Consider the following 14774-nt stretch of genomic DNA (forward strand, 5'->3'; position numbering starts at 1 on the left):
CTCTGGGAGATAGTGAAGCCCCAGGGAACCCTTGCGTGCTGCAGTCCATGGGGTTGCAAAGAGTTGGACGCGACTTAGCGACTGAACAACAACAATCTTTCTAATATCCATTACATAGAGTTCAGTGATCACCACCTCTTGGAGAACTCTCAAGAAAAAAAAAAAATAGAACATCCAAAATTCTTCATGACTTCCAAGTCAACATCATCACATCATTTTTTACTTAACCACCATTTCAAACACAACCTTTTGCAGCACCCTAGGACAGCTAGAAAGGCCTGTAAAAAGGCAAGGCTGAAGAAATCTGGGTAAGAGTTAAAAACAGTTATGAAGCCAAGATTAAAATGGGCCAGAGGTTAAATGAAACTATATCTCTGATTTTTTTTTTTCCTTTTTCACTTAAGCTAACAAAACAAAAATGAAATCAAATTCCTCACATTCCTTTCACAACTTTATTTTCTAAAAAGGGACCAGAAGTAAGGTGGGATTCAGGAGTACTTTTTGTCACCCAAATCAATTTGGGGCAGCATAAAGAGATTTTTCAGTTCTCCCTGTATGTAGAGTTACCAAATAAGGACTGGTGCATTCTCGACAGGGTATGTAAAAGGTACAACACTTCAAATGACTCAAGTGGGATATTTGCTGTAGCACAAAGCAGAAAATTTACCACCTCCCTCCTCCCATCTATGCAGGGATTAGTGAAGGGAAAAACTAAAACAGACTAAAGAATATGGTTCTTACCCCAAAGAGGTTAAGATCCCCACATTGTAGAAAGGGATGTTCAGGCATTTTTACTTACCTTGTAAAGATCAAATACCGAAAAAGAGAAAATGTTTAAGATGATACAAGGAATGGCGTCCTGCATGTTCTTCCGCTGCCTACTTATATGGATAGAAAGAGAACCCAAGCGGGTAGGTACCCCCGTACTGTCACATTAGGACGCAGTCAGCCTCGCTGGTGCTGGTCACCAGCTCAGCAGACAAGACTGCACAGAGAATACCTTTTGGAGACTCAGGAAACAAAGCTGCATCTTGATAATGCTGTACCAAAACCGTGTGATCAAAAAGGACCAGAAGATTGAGGAGTGGTCCTCTGCCATTGGCACACATCAAAGATGATGACCTGAGAGAGTCTCATGCTGTGTATAGAGAAGAGTTAAAAAAGACTGGCTCTGTACTTGGCCAGATCTTAGTTCAAATGGTGCCTCCAGACTTTGAGAGATTTGCGACCTCAACACTGATCTGATCCTGTTTCCTTATCTACGGCTATCTCACTACCCACTCTACTGGGTTATTCTGAGGACCAAGTGACTCATGTATATATCTGGTAAGTCAGTATATAACATTTTAAGAGCTTAGATTTTATTTCCTCAACTCACACAGGAGGCTGGTTTTCTCTCTATACCCTAGAACAGTCCAAAAGAACAGTTGGAGAAGACTCAGATACACTTGAGAACAGGCATGGTGGGGAAGGTTGCCCTGCACAGTATAGACAAAAGCTGCAGAAACCTCCTCAGTCCCTTTCCACCCCTCCCCGATTCCAGACAAAAAGAGCAAAATGTCCTCTACGTTCTCTAGAAAAAGGAAGGGTCAAGGGCACATACGCAGATGTAGCTGTCACATCTTGCCACCCTTTGGCAATGTTCTGTTTTAGTTCCTGTAGTGAATTGATCCCAAGTTTCCGCTTGATCTCCGCTAGGTGCTTCTCTTTTGCTGCTAACACTTGAGACAGAGTCTGGATTTCTTCTTCTACCTGCAAGGAGTGGGGTTGGGGTAGGAATAAAGTCAAAGAGTTAAGATGATAAGCCCAAAATTATACTCAAAATTCCAGTCGTTTTAAAACATTTTGGATTCATTTCTCTGCCTCTTTTAAAATATGTTAAGCAAATGGGTTGCTTGTTGATCTCTCCTATAAAGCTGCTTTTCTCTCTTCCTATATTTCAGTCTTGAGTTGTTCTCAGTCTCTCCCCTCTTCCTATGCTTCCTTACTCAGTTTTGTCATAGAGGCTCAGGGTTCAAACCTTTATGCAGCTAATATTCAAATTATTCTAACAGCTACTCTCCTGACTGCTGGGTCTGCATTTCCAGCTGAACACTGCTGCTTGAATGCCCATAAAAACTCACATTTATGTATCAAGTGAAACTAATCTGAAGTGAAAAGTGAAAGTGTTAGTTGCTCAGTTGTATCTAACTCTTTGCAATCTCATGGACTGTAGGCTACCAGGCTTCTCTTGTCCATGGGATTCTCCAGGGAAGAAGACTGGAGTGGGAAGTCATTCCCTTCTCCAAGGGTTCTTCCTGACCCAGGGATCAACCACCCAAACAATCTGAATTCCCACCAATACATATAACCATGTCAAATCAAAACAGCCATATTGCATATTTCATATAAGATTATGCATGCATACATGCTAAGTCCCTTCAGTAGTGTCCGACTCTTTATGACCCCAGTCCACAGACTATAACCCACCAGACTCTTCTGTCCACAGGATTCTCTAGGCAAGAATACTGGAGTGGGTTGCCATTCCCTCCTCCAGGGGATCTTCCCAACACAGGGGCCGAACACATGTCTCTTGCATCTCCTTCACTGGCAGGTGGGTTTGTTTTTTTGTTTGTTTGTTTGTTTTTTTACCACTAGCACTACCGGGAAAGCCCCATATGAGTTTATACTTCCAATATGAATCACAGTTCATACTGTCAAATCTTTGAAGCTGTCAAAGTCACAGGCATAAATAAAACACACTCTCTTCCAGAGCCCTGCAGAAGTGTGGGCCCCTCCGATGCTGACTGACCAGCCTCAGCTTGGTGGTTAGAAATAGGCTCCTGACCCATCAAGTGGCTACTAGCCAGTGAATTGCCTGATGTGCCAAGGGATGCTCGAATAATCAGAGTCTCATTCAGGAATGTAGTTTGAGAAACTAAGATCACATTGGGAGGAGAAACTGAAAAGACTTGGATAAAGAAGCCCTGAAGGACAGGTGGGGCACAGCAAGATTATGTGATGTTACAGAGGCCAAACCTATAAACAGAAGCTATGAAGCAAAAAAAAAAAAAAAAAAAAAGGTAGAGGAAAAGGCACAGCTAGGAAAACAGAGGGAAAGGGGAGACCCATGGAGAGAAACAGACACCCAAGACTTCTGTCCTAGAAGTCGAAAAACTCGGGTCCCTGAAGTATAGTTGGCCCTCTGTATCCACAGGTTCCACATTCACAGACACGACCAACTGCAGATTGAAAATATTCAGGGGAAAAAAGTTCCAGAAAGTTTCACAAAGCAATATCTTGAAACTGCCATATACTGGCAATTATTTACATAGCATTTACTTTGCACTAGGTATTATAAGTAATCTAGGGATTATTTAAAACATATGGAAGGATGTGCATAGGTTATATGCAAATACTATACCATTTTATATAAGGGACTTGAGCATCTGTAGATTTTGATATTCACAGGGGTCCTGGGACCCACCCCCTGCAGACACTGAGGGATGCCTGTATGTTCATTAATATTCAAGACCCTCAGAAGGAAGCTTCTCTAGGCTTGTTAGAAAGCCATATCTCAGTCTTGACCTACACAACACTTCCATGAGTTCAAAGACAGCATGGCCTTTAAAAACAACATAGAGTATTGTTAAGCGAACTGAGAACACTCAACAAAAGGAAAGAAGAATAAATCAAAAGTGATGTGGCTGCCAAAAAATCCCCAAATAACATACTCTTAGATGGCATTAATTAGAATACAGGTCCAGAACAAAGATAATCATCCATGCTTATGTGACTCCAAGCTTCCCTGGTGGCTCAGATGGTAAAGAAGATGCCTGTGATACAGGAGACCTGGGTTCAATCCTTGGGTCAGGAAGATGCCCTGGAGAAGGCAATGGCAACCCACTCCAGTATTCCTGGCTAGAAAATTCCATGGACAGAGGAGCCTGGTGGGCTACATGGGTTCCATCGGGGTGAGCTACATGGGGATCATGGGGTTGCAGAGTCAGACATAACTGAGCAACTAACACAGTCTATAAGATAGGACTCCACAAATTATACCTGTTTTTGGAAGTCACATTTTGAGAAATATTAACAAAGTGAAGTACAAGAGAAAAACGCAACAATAAATGTATGAATGAATAAGGTTCAAAATCAAGTAAATTAAATGATTTGCTGCAAGTCACTAAGCTAATAATGCAGGAATCAGAATTTTAACTCAGGTTTTCTGATTCCACTTCTCAGTTTACTGGCTAATTCTCATTGCACATTGTTAGCTTTCTAATACTTTTCTTTACCTAAACTACAAATGTTCACATACTTCAAAGAGTAGACTTAAATGTTTAAGTTTTGTACCCCTTGACACATCTCTGAAGTATTCACTTGCCCTAATGAAACTTAGAAAGAAAGACCACTGTAAATCTTTCTGAACAATACATGACCCAATATATTCCCTGCTTTTGTTGGTAATTGTGTGCTAATATACCTAGCTCAATCTCAGCACACTAGAGTGACAATTTCTTAATTCAACATTTATATATATATGTGTGTGTGTGTGTGTGTGTGCGTGTGTGTATACACACACATAAGAATCTCTGACATGAATCAAGAAAACTAGAATAATGAGTAGAAAAGTTACTACAAAGCTATGGTAATCAAGATTGTATGGTAGACTTGAGAGTCCAGAAATAAACCCATACATTTATGGTCAACTGATTTTCAACAAAGATACCAAGGAATTCAGTGGAAAACAGTAGTTTTATTCCACAAATGGTGCTAGGACAACTTAATTTCCATATGCAAAGGAAGAAGTGGGACCTCTAAGTCAGACCATATGTATAAAGATGGATCAGAGAAATCTAAGTGAAAGAGCTAAACTATAAAACTTTAAGAAGAAAATAGAGAGGTAAGTCTAAATAACCTCAGATTAGGCAGCATCTCTTAGATATGATACCTCTCGCACGAAAACCAAAAAATAAACCAATAGCATCAAATTTTAAAACTGATGTGCTTCAAAGGATACCGTCATAAAAGTAAAAAGACAGCTAACAGAACTGGGAAAATGTTTTCAAATGACAAATCTGATAAGGATCCAGTATGCAAAATATATAAAAAAACACAGCTCAATAATAGAAAAGCAAATATCCAATTAAAATGGATAATGGATTTAAATAGACATTTCACCAAAGAAATACATAAATGACCAATAATCATATGAAAAGATCACCAATACCATTCATTTGTAATTAGGAAAGTTCAAATAAGACACCACTTCATCCCTACTAGTACAGTGTTCAATAATCAGTAAGACAAACAGTACCAATAAGACAAATAATATCAAGCACTGACAAGGGTGCAAAGAACTTGGAACCCTCATACATTGCTGATTGGAATGTACAATTGTACTGTTTGGCAGCAAAACAGCATGACAGTTCCTCAAAAAGTTAAACATGAAGTTGCCGTATGACCCACAAATTTCATTCCTAGGTACAAAACAGGAGAACTGAAGGCACATGTTCACCCAAAAACCTGTACATGAATGTTCAGAGCAGTATTATTCACGACAGCCAAAAAGCAGAAACAATCTAAGTGTCCAACAGCTGACGAATGGATAAACAAAAGGTGGTGTATACTTACACAACAGAATATTATTCAGCCATAAAAAGGAATGAAGTACTGATAGGTACTGCAACATTGATGAAAGAAGCCTGTCACAAAAGACTATGTGTTGTTTGATTCAAATTATAAGAAATGCCCTGAACAGGCAAATCTATGGAAACAGAAAGTGGATTAGTGGTTGCCAGGGACTGGAGGAGGGAGGATTGGGGTAAACACTGGCAAGAAAAGGATTTCTTTTGGGGTTGAGGAAATGCTTTAGAATTAGATAGTACTGATACTTGTATAAACTTGTGAATATACAATGAACTATACACATTAAAAGAATGAAATTTGATGTAAATTACATCTCAAAAAGAAGTTAAATAAAAATGGATGGAGATTTTTATCTCTTAATTCCTACAACTATTTCAAGCAGTAACTCTAACATAAAAAACAGAAAATTATGTTTTAAATGTAAATGATTTTATTACATCTAATTATTAGGATCATTATTACCATATTTTATTATGATGGCATAATCTATATACGATGGGAGGTAAAGTAAGAGTATGGGCTTCCATGGTGGCTCAGCGGTAAAGAATCTGCCTGTGATAGAGGAGCCACAGGGATTCAGGTTCGATCCCTGAGTCAGGAAGATCCCCTGAAGAAGGGAATGGCAACCCTCTCCAACATTCTTGCCTGGAGAATCACATGGACAGAAGAGCCTGGCAGGATAAAGTTCATAGGGCTGCAAAGAGTTGGATATAACTGAAGAGACATAGCACACAAGCATGTAAAGTAATATATCTGCCATATCTCATGGAGTTTTCATAAAAATTGTATAAATTTCTGATCGAGTATAAATACTACACAAATAAAAAAGTAAGCACATGCATCAGAGTTCATGAGGACCTGGACACAAGACCCAATGTTGTAATGTAAGACCTTTGACCTTAATCTTCATAATTTTGGATTAGGCAATGGTTTCTGACAAGTAACAACTAAAGCACAAGTCACTAAAGGAAAAACAAATTCAACTTCCTCAAAATTAAAAACTTGTGCGCTTCAAGGAGTGAAAAGGAAAACTGACAGAATGGGAGAAAGTGTTCACATAGCATATGTCTGATAACTTGTTAAATAACATTACATAATCCATTGGGAGATTTAGATCTCTGTTTCCTCCTCTGTCAAACCATAAAAACAGTAATACCTGCCTCATAACACTGTTACGAGGATTAATGAGAAAATGACTGTGAAGAGTTCAGCCACCCAGCAAGTAGTGTGTGCCTGCCCTGCAGCAATAGTCTGTGAATATTGGTTGCTATTACTATTAAGTTAATATCATTGATAATGAAATAATTATACTGAGGGCTGCAAGGATTTGGAAAAACTGTTCTCTCACATACTATGAGAAATCTTCTGGCTAGTGTTTTGGCCTTGTTGGTGTACACGGTAATGACTGTGTGCTTAACACCCAGTAGGCCCAGGGATTCTATTAATACTTTTAGGAATTTATTCTAAAGAACTAATTAAAGGACTTCCCTGGTGGCACAGTGGATAGGAATCTGCCTGCCAATGCAGGGGACATAGGTTCGGTTCCTTGTATGGGAAGATTCCACGTGCTACAGAGCAACTAAGCTCATGCACTGCAATCACTGAAGCCGGTGTGCCTAGAACCTGTGCTCTGCAACAACAGAAGCCCCCGCAGTCAACAGCCCAAGCACCACAACAAAGAGGAGCCCCTACTCACTGCACCTAGAGAAAGCCCAAGCAAAGCAACAAAGACCCAACACAACCAAAAGTAACAGAATTTTAAAAAAGAACTGATTAAAGAGGTGCCTCAAGGACTATATGTATCTCCATCAAAATACTGTTTATAATAGCAAAAAAAGGAAGCAACTGAAATGTTATGCCCATTAATTAAAAATGGGCTTGCAGCAATTAAAACAGGCTATTCTGCACCAATTTAAAATGAAATTGTAGAAGATTATTTACTGCCACAAATTTTTTTTATATTCAATTAAGTGAAGAAAAGTTATAAATGTGTATTCTGATGTCTTCTTAAAATACTGAAATGTTATAGCAATACATACATAAAAAAAGTCTGGAAACAGATAATCTAAAACTTTTATGCTGTAAAGGTAATTTTGCTTTTCTTCAGTGTTTTTTGTTTTTACGATCAACATGTGCAACTTGTGTAAAAAGTACTTTTGTTTTCTCTTTTCAAAATAACAGTATTAGGCATGTACTAATACCAAATACTCTGTATTTTTCATTCTTACTCTCCTGATAGGGCTTATCACCAATTTGCCTTACCCATCCTATCCCCACCTAGTTTATAAAATCTGATGTAAAGAGGTAGATAGAACAAATAAGGAAACAGGAGATCTGAACACTATAAACCAACTATAAACAGAACACTTCACCCCCAAAACAATAGAATACACCTTCTTTTCAAATGTACATGAAACATTCTCCAGGACAAAGCATATCATTAGGCAACAAAACAAATCTCAATAAATTTAGAATCATACAAAATATCTTGACCAACCATAATGGAATAAATCTAGAAACCAGAAACAAAACGAAAACTAGAAAATTTATAAATTTATCCAGTTAAACAACATACTCTTAAGCCACCAATGGGTCAAAGAAGAAATCAAAAAGAAATTAGAAAATACTTTGAGACAAATGAAAACAAATACACAACATATTAAATCTTATGAGATGTAGTAAGAATAGTGCTCAGAGGGAAATTTATAGCTGTAAATGCCTACATTTAAAAAGAATATTTCAAATCGATAACCTAACTGTACACTCTTACAGAACTAGGAAAAGAAGAGCAAACTAAACCAAAGCTAACAAAAAGAAAGGAATTAAAGATTAAAGATAAACAGAAGAAAGAACAGAAAACCAATAGTGAAAAATCAATGAAATCAAAAGCTGTTCTTTAGAAAGATCAATGCAATTGGTAAACCTCTAGTCAGACTGACAGAAGGTAAAAAAAAAAAGGAAGATGCAAATAACTAAACTCAAAAATGAAAGTGGTGACACTACCAACCTTATAGAAATAAAAAGATTGTAAAAGAATATTATGAACAATTATATGCTAATAAACTAGATAACCTAAATGAAATGAATGAATTCCTAGAAATTCACAAATGACTGAAACTGGCCAAGAAAAAATAGATGTCTGAACAGACTTATAACACAGAAAAGATTGAATGAATAATTAAAAATTTCCCAACAAATAAAAGTCCAAAACAAGAAGGCTTCATTGTGAATTCTACTAAACACTTTAAGAAGAATTTAAGCCAATCCTTCTCAAATTCTTCCACAAAAGAGAATGGAAAACTTCCTAACTCATTCCAAGAGGCCAGACACTACCATGATACAAAAAGCAGACAAAGATATAAGAAAAGAAAATTGCAAGTGGATCTCTCATGAATATAGGTGCCAAAATACTTAGTAAAATACCAGCAGACCAAATCCAAAACCATATTAAAAGGATTATACATCAAGGCCTAGAATACATATACCTAGGATAAAGTGAAATTTATTCTAGGAATGTAAGGATGATGCAAAATACGAAAATCAATTAATGTAATATACCATATTAATAGAATGAAGGGAAAAAATACACGATCATCTTAATAGGTGAAGAAAAGCATTTGACAAAATCCAGGACCCTTTCATGATAAAAATACTGAACAAACAATGAATAGAAGGGAACTACCTTAACATGAATAAGTGTATTTATAAAAACCAAGAGTTATCATCACACTGAATGATGAAAGACTGAAAGTATTTCCCCTAAGATTAGAAACAAGACAAGCATGCCCACTTTCACCACTGTCATTCAACATAGTACTGGAGGTTTCAGCCAGAGCGATAGCGAAGAAAAATAAATAAAAGCCAACTAAAATGGAAAGGAAGAGTTAAACTACTTTTGACTGCAGATAACATTGTTATATAGAGAAAATTCTTAAATAATTCACAAAAAACTTAATAGAGCTAATAAGCAAGTTCAGCAATGCTGCACAAGATTAATATGCAAACTTCAGTTGTATTAATATTTCTACACAGTAGCAATGAGAAATCTAAAAGTAAATTAGGAAAATTCTGGTTATAATCACATCAAAAGAATAAGAACAACTTCAAAATAAAGGTAACTAAGGAAGTATAAGACTTGTGCCCTGAAAACTACAAAACATTGCTAAGCTAGAGAAGACCTAAATAAGTGGAAAGACACTCCATGTTCATGGATTGTGAGATTTAATATCGTTAAGATGATTACAATCTTAATTGTATTGTAATAAGATAATACTCCCCCAAATCAATCCTCAGATTCAGTAATAACCCTGTCTAAATCCCAATGGCATTTTTTGTGTGTGGGTGGAAGTGTAGATTCTAAAAATTAATATAGAATTGCATGAGACTTTAAACAACAATTTTGACAAAGGAGAAAAAGGTGAAAAGGTCATACTTCTTGATTTTAAAACTTACTACAAAGCTATAGTAATCAAGAGTGTGGTACTCTAAGGACAGACATATAGATGAATATATCAGAATTGAGAATCCAGAAATAAACCTTTACATATACATGAACTGATTTTTGACAAGGATGCCAAGAGCATTCACTGATAGTCTCTTCAATGAATGGTACTAAAAAACCTTCACATGTGAAAGAATGAAACTGAACCCTACCACAAGCGATATATAAAAATTAACTCAGTGGACCACAAGCTTAAATATAAGCTTTAGAAGAAAATATTGTGTAAATCTTTATGATCTAGTTTTGTAAATGGATCCTTAGATATAATGCTAAAAGGGTGAGCAACTAAAGAAAAAAAAAATGGACTTCATCACAGAATTTAAAACTTTTGTGCATTAAGACAGTATGAAGAAAGTGAAAAGACAATGTACAGAATGGGAGAAAATATTTGCAATTAATATATCTGATAAAGGATATAGTTTCCAGATATATAAAAAGCTCTTATACTTCAACAACAAAAAGACAAATAATGTTTTAAAAATGTGGGAAAGGATTTGAATAGACTTTCTCCAAAAAAGGTATGTAAATGACTAATATGCCCATGAAAAGGTGCTCAATATCTTATTCATTAGTGAAATACAAACCAAAAGCACAACAAAATACCGTTTTACAGTCACTAAGGTAGCTATTATCAAAAAGACAGAAAATAAAAAATGTGGCAAGGATGTAGAGAAGCTGGTGATGGAATGTAAAACGGCAACCCTGCTGTGAAAACAGCTTGGCAATTCTGGAAAATAAAAGTTAAACATGGAATTACCATGTGATGAGCAATTCTACTTCTGGGTATACCCAAAGGAATTGGAAATGGGTATTCAAACGAGTACTTTTACACAAATATTCCTTAGCTCAGTATCCACAATAGTTAAAAGGTGGAAACCACCCAAATATCCACTCAACAGATGGACAAACAAAATATAATAGATACATACAAGAGAATATTATTCAGCCATTAAAAAGCAATGAAGTACCAATACAAGCTCAACAAGGATGAACCTCGAAAATATTATGCTAAATGAAACAAGTCAGATACCAGAAATTACATGCTATGTGACTGCATTGAAACGAAATATCCAGAATAGGTAAATCCATAGAGATGGAAAGCAATTAGTTGTTGCCAGGGAATGAGGGAGGAAGAGTGGGCATGCCAGCTTAGTGAGTATGGGGTCTCCCTTGGACGTGATGAAAATGTCTGGATAGAAATGACAGTTGCACAACATTGTGAGTTTGCTAAATGCTACTCAGTTGTACACTTTGAAATGGTTGATTTTTAAAAAATTTTTTTAAAGAGGAAGGGAGAGAGTGAGGAATGGAAAGAAAATTCAAAGAGCTTCTATCTACAACATTGCCAAAGGTAGAAAGAAGTCATCAAAGCAACTGAAAGCCAAGTGCATCAGGGCTAGTGAGGTCACTTAGAAGACATTCACTAGTAACCCTCATCCATTTCCAACTTCAGACTCTACCTCTCAGACCCACTTTACCCATAAATACCCTTCCTCATATTAGAAACCAACTGGTCTCTTATGTTCCCATTTCCTCCTCCTCACTCAAGCTCTCTAGGGTGAGTAAACACACATTGCTTTCTCTCCCCCGAAAATGACTATACAATATCACCAGGTACTTTAGGAAAACAAATGGTGACATATTTTAAGCGCAAAACGAAGCTCCAGAGAATGGCTCCTTTACCTTTGCAAGCTCTCTTCTCAGCTCCTCTCGCTCCTCCTCTGACAGAGTCTCGGTGGCACCAATTGTGGCAGCAACATCTTCTCCTTCCTCAGGTACTGGGTCTGTTCTCAGCAGACCTTGTTGAAGACAAAAAAAAAAAAAAAAAAAAAAGTTTGTAAGTATGAAAGCGAAGTAAAATTCTCCTTTGGACTCCTTCACAGCCCCAGCCAGAAGGAAGCCAGTGAGGTAAGAGCCATATCTCATCTTTCTGCCTTCAAAAGGCCTGGCTCTCCTAGGAAAGGACAAAAAAAAAAAAAAAAAAAAACTGATGAGCTAACTGCTAAAACCCACCAAATTACACTCTTTCAAAACTGGAATTTAGAAAATACAGCTTCTGTTCATTTCTCCAATCACAATATACTTACTGCAAAGCAGAAGAGTTAAGAGGCCAAGAATGAGATCTTGCCAAGACTTTAAATGCTTAACTAGTAAATCAGCATGACTAATATTCACAGAAGGAGACTGTAAATGTCTTTAGCTTCCTCTACTAGTCAGATTCAACTCTTACAGCCTCAGTGAAGAACCGCCTAAAGAAAGTGCATTCCATTTCTTTCCCTAGTGGAAGAAGGAGACACCTTCTTGTAACTTTTTAAAAATATGTCTCATCCACTCCAGGCAAGAGAATTCCATGGACAGAGGAGTCTGGCTGGCTACAGTCCATAGGGTCACAAAGAGTCGGACATGACTGAAATGACTTAGCATGCATGCACTCATTCACTCAAATTTCATGAACAAGCTTATGGTTGCCAGAGGGAAGGAAAAGGGAAAAGGATAATTAGGGAGTTTGGGATGTACATGTACACACTGCTTTATTTAAAATGGATAAACAACAAGGGCCTACTGTATAGCACATGGAATTCTACTCAATGTTATGTGGCAGCCTGGATGAGAGGGGAGTTCGGGGGAGAATGGATATATATATGTATGACTGAGTCCCTTCCCTGTTCACCTGAAACTATCACAACACTGTTAATTGGTTGCACCCCAACACAAAATAAAAAGTTTAAAATATAAAATTTAAAAAAATATGCCTCATCCAGATAACCCTTTAGAATAAAATCCTAATTTATATGCACAGGTGCTAAGTCACCAAATCATATCCTACTATTTGAAATCCCAGGGACTGCAGCCTGCCAGGCTCCTCTGTCCAGAGCATTTTCCAGGCAAGAATACTGGAGTGGGCTGCCATTTCCTACTCCAGGGGATCTTCCCAATCCAGGGCTTCAACTCGAGTCTCTTGCACTGGCAGGCAGATTCTTTACCACTGAGCCACCAGGGAAGCTCCTAATTTATCTAGGGTTGGCCAAAAAATTCATCTGAGTTTTTCTGTAACATCTTATAGAACAATCCAAATGAACTTTTTGGCAAACACAATATATTCAGAGAAATGACCAACACCCATATAAAAGCTTTCTACATTATTTAAGACCAATCCTGCCACACCCACTGCCCTGAAATAACTGCCAGTGTCTACCCACCCACCAGGAAGAATTCTGTATTTCCAGAGGGCAGCCAGGGAGGCACCTGACTCTCACAACTCCCCCTTCTTCTGCCCAACCAACCAACCAACCAACAAGGCTAAGGGCAAGTTCAGTGAGGCCCCTGAACCTTAGGTGCAGAATTTATGAGGGCAGTTAATTCAATATAAATAATTTTAATATTTTAATGTAACATTATTTTAAAAATCAAAGTTAATTCAAAGAATCCACGATGAACAAAATATCAAATTCTTAAACAGATAAGCTCAGTATGGCTGATTTTTCCTTTCTCCTCAGGTTCCAAGAGTGGCTATCATAGCACTGTTTCAGATCTTGTCTTTATTTAAAATGTTAGTATTTTGTTCATCATGCACGGATGCTTAGTCACATCTGACTCCTTGTGACCCCAGGGACTGGGGCCCGCCAGGCTCCTCTGTCCATGGGATTCTCCAGGCAAGAATACCGTAGTGGGTTGCTGTGCCCTCCTCCAGATCTTTTGGACCCAGGGATCAAACCCTCATCTCCTGCACTGCACGCAGATTCTTTCTTGCTGAGCCACAGGGGAAGCCCTTGTTCATCATGAATTGCTTCCATTTTAAAATTTCTTAATATAATGCATTAACATAATACTTATCTGGACTGCAGAGCTTTTTGATGCCCCCTTAAATTTTACACCTGAAACAAGGCCTCGATCACCTTTCCGTAGTCACTGTTTTGCCATGTGTTTCCATGGTTTGGGATTTTCAGTCTCCTCTGGCAACAGCTTTTTTTTTTTTTTTAAAGTCTTTATTGATTTTGTTACAATACTGCTTCTGTTTTATGTTTTGGTCCTCTAGCCATGAGGCATGTGGTATCCCAGCTCCCCGACCAGGAATTGAACCTGTACCTCTTGCATTGGAAGGCGAAGTCTTAGCCACTGGACCAGGAGGGAAGTCCCATGGCAAAGGATTTTTTGCAGAGGGAACCAGGGAAAGGTCTCCTCCTCTTCCTGCTCTTCGCCTCTTTCCACCAGTGAGCATTACAGCAATCACACCAGCCCCCACGTCCCCTTCTGGGAAGGGCTAGCTCAACCATAGTGGCAATGTGGCATCCGCCCAGAGTAAGATGCCAGGCAGCAGATGACAGACTTAGCAGGTGGGCAGAGATGAAGGAGAGAGAACAAGCCTGCTGTTCAACAAGCAGCAAGCACCATGGCAAGCCCAGAAGTATTCATATGTCCATACGTACACTGAGTAAAATGTACAAAGACACTTGCTCCTGGTCTATTGTATATTCACTGCACAATAGCAGTTGATAATTAAAATGACAACAGTGCCTACCTGAAAGATGTTTACAGAATTGTTAAAGGCATAAAAGTAATACAAATAAAACAGTTCAAAAACTGGAGTGGTGAATAGGATATGATTAAGTCCTCTCATGCAGAACGATATGTGACAGGTACA

The 14774-nt window shown here is 37.9% G+C and overlaps 1 protein-coding gene across 1 annotated transcript in view; it reads right to left on the bottom strand.

The window, feature by feature from the left end:
- TPD52 (tumor protein D52) overlaps positions 1-14774 on the bottom strand; it is a 47691-nt gene that overhangs the window by 20152 nt on the left and 12765 nt on the right. The window contains exons 2-3 of the mRNA XM_052651449.1: positions 11816-11931; positions 1604-1752 (exon numbers count right to left, since the gene is read on the bottom strand). Of these exons, the coding sequence (XP_052507409.1) occupies positions 1604-1752; positions 11816-11931 (265 nt within the window). The remainder of the gene's footprint in view (positions 1-1603; positions 1753-11815; positions 11932-14774) is intronic.

This window comes from Budorcas taxicolor, chromosome 14 (assembly GCF_023091745.1).
Source record: "Budorcas taxicolor isolate Tak-1 chromosome 14, Takin1.1, whole genome shotgun sequence".
In the NCBI taxonomy this organism is placed as follows: domain Eukaryota; kingdom Metazoa; phylum Chordata; class Mammalia; order Artiodactyla; family Bovidae; genus Budorcas; species Budorcas taxicolor.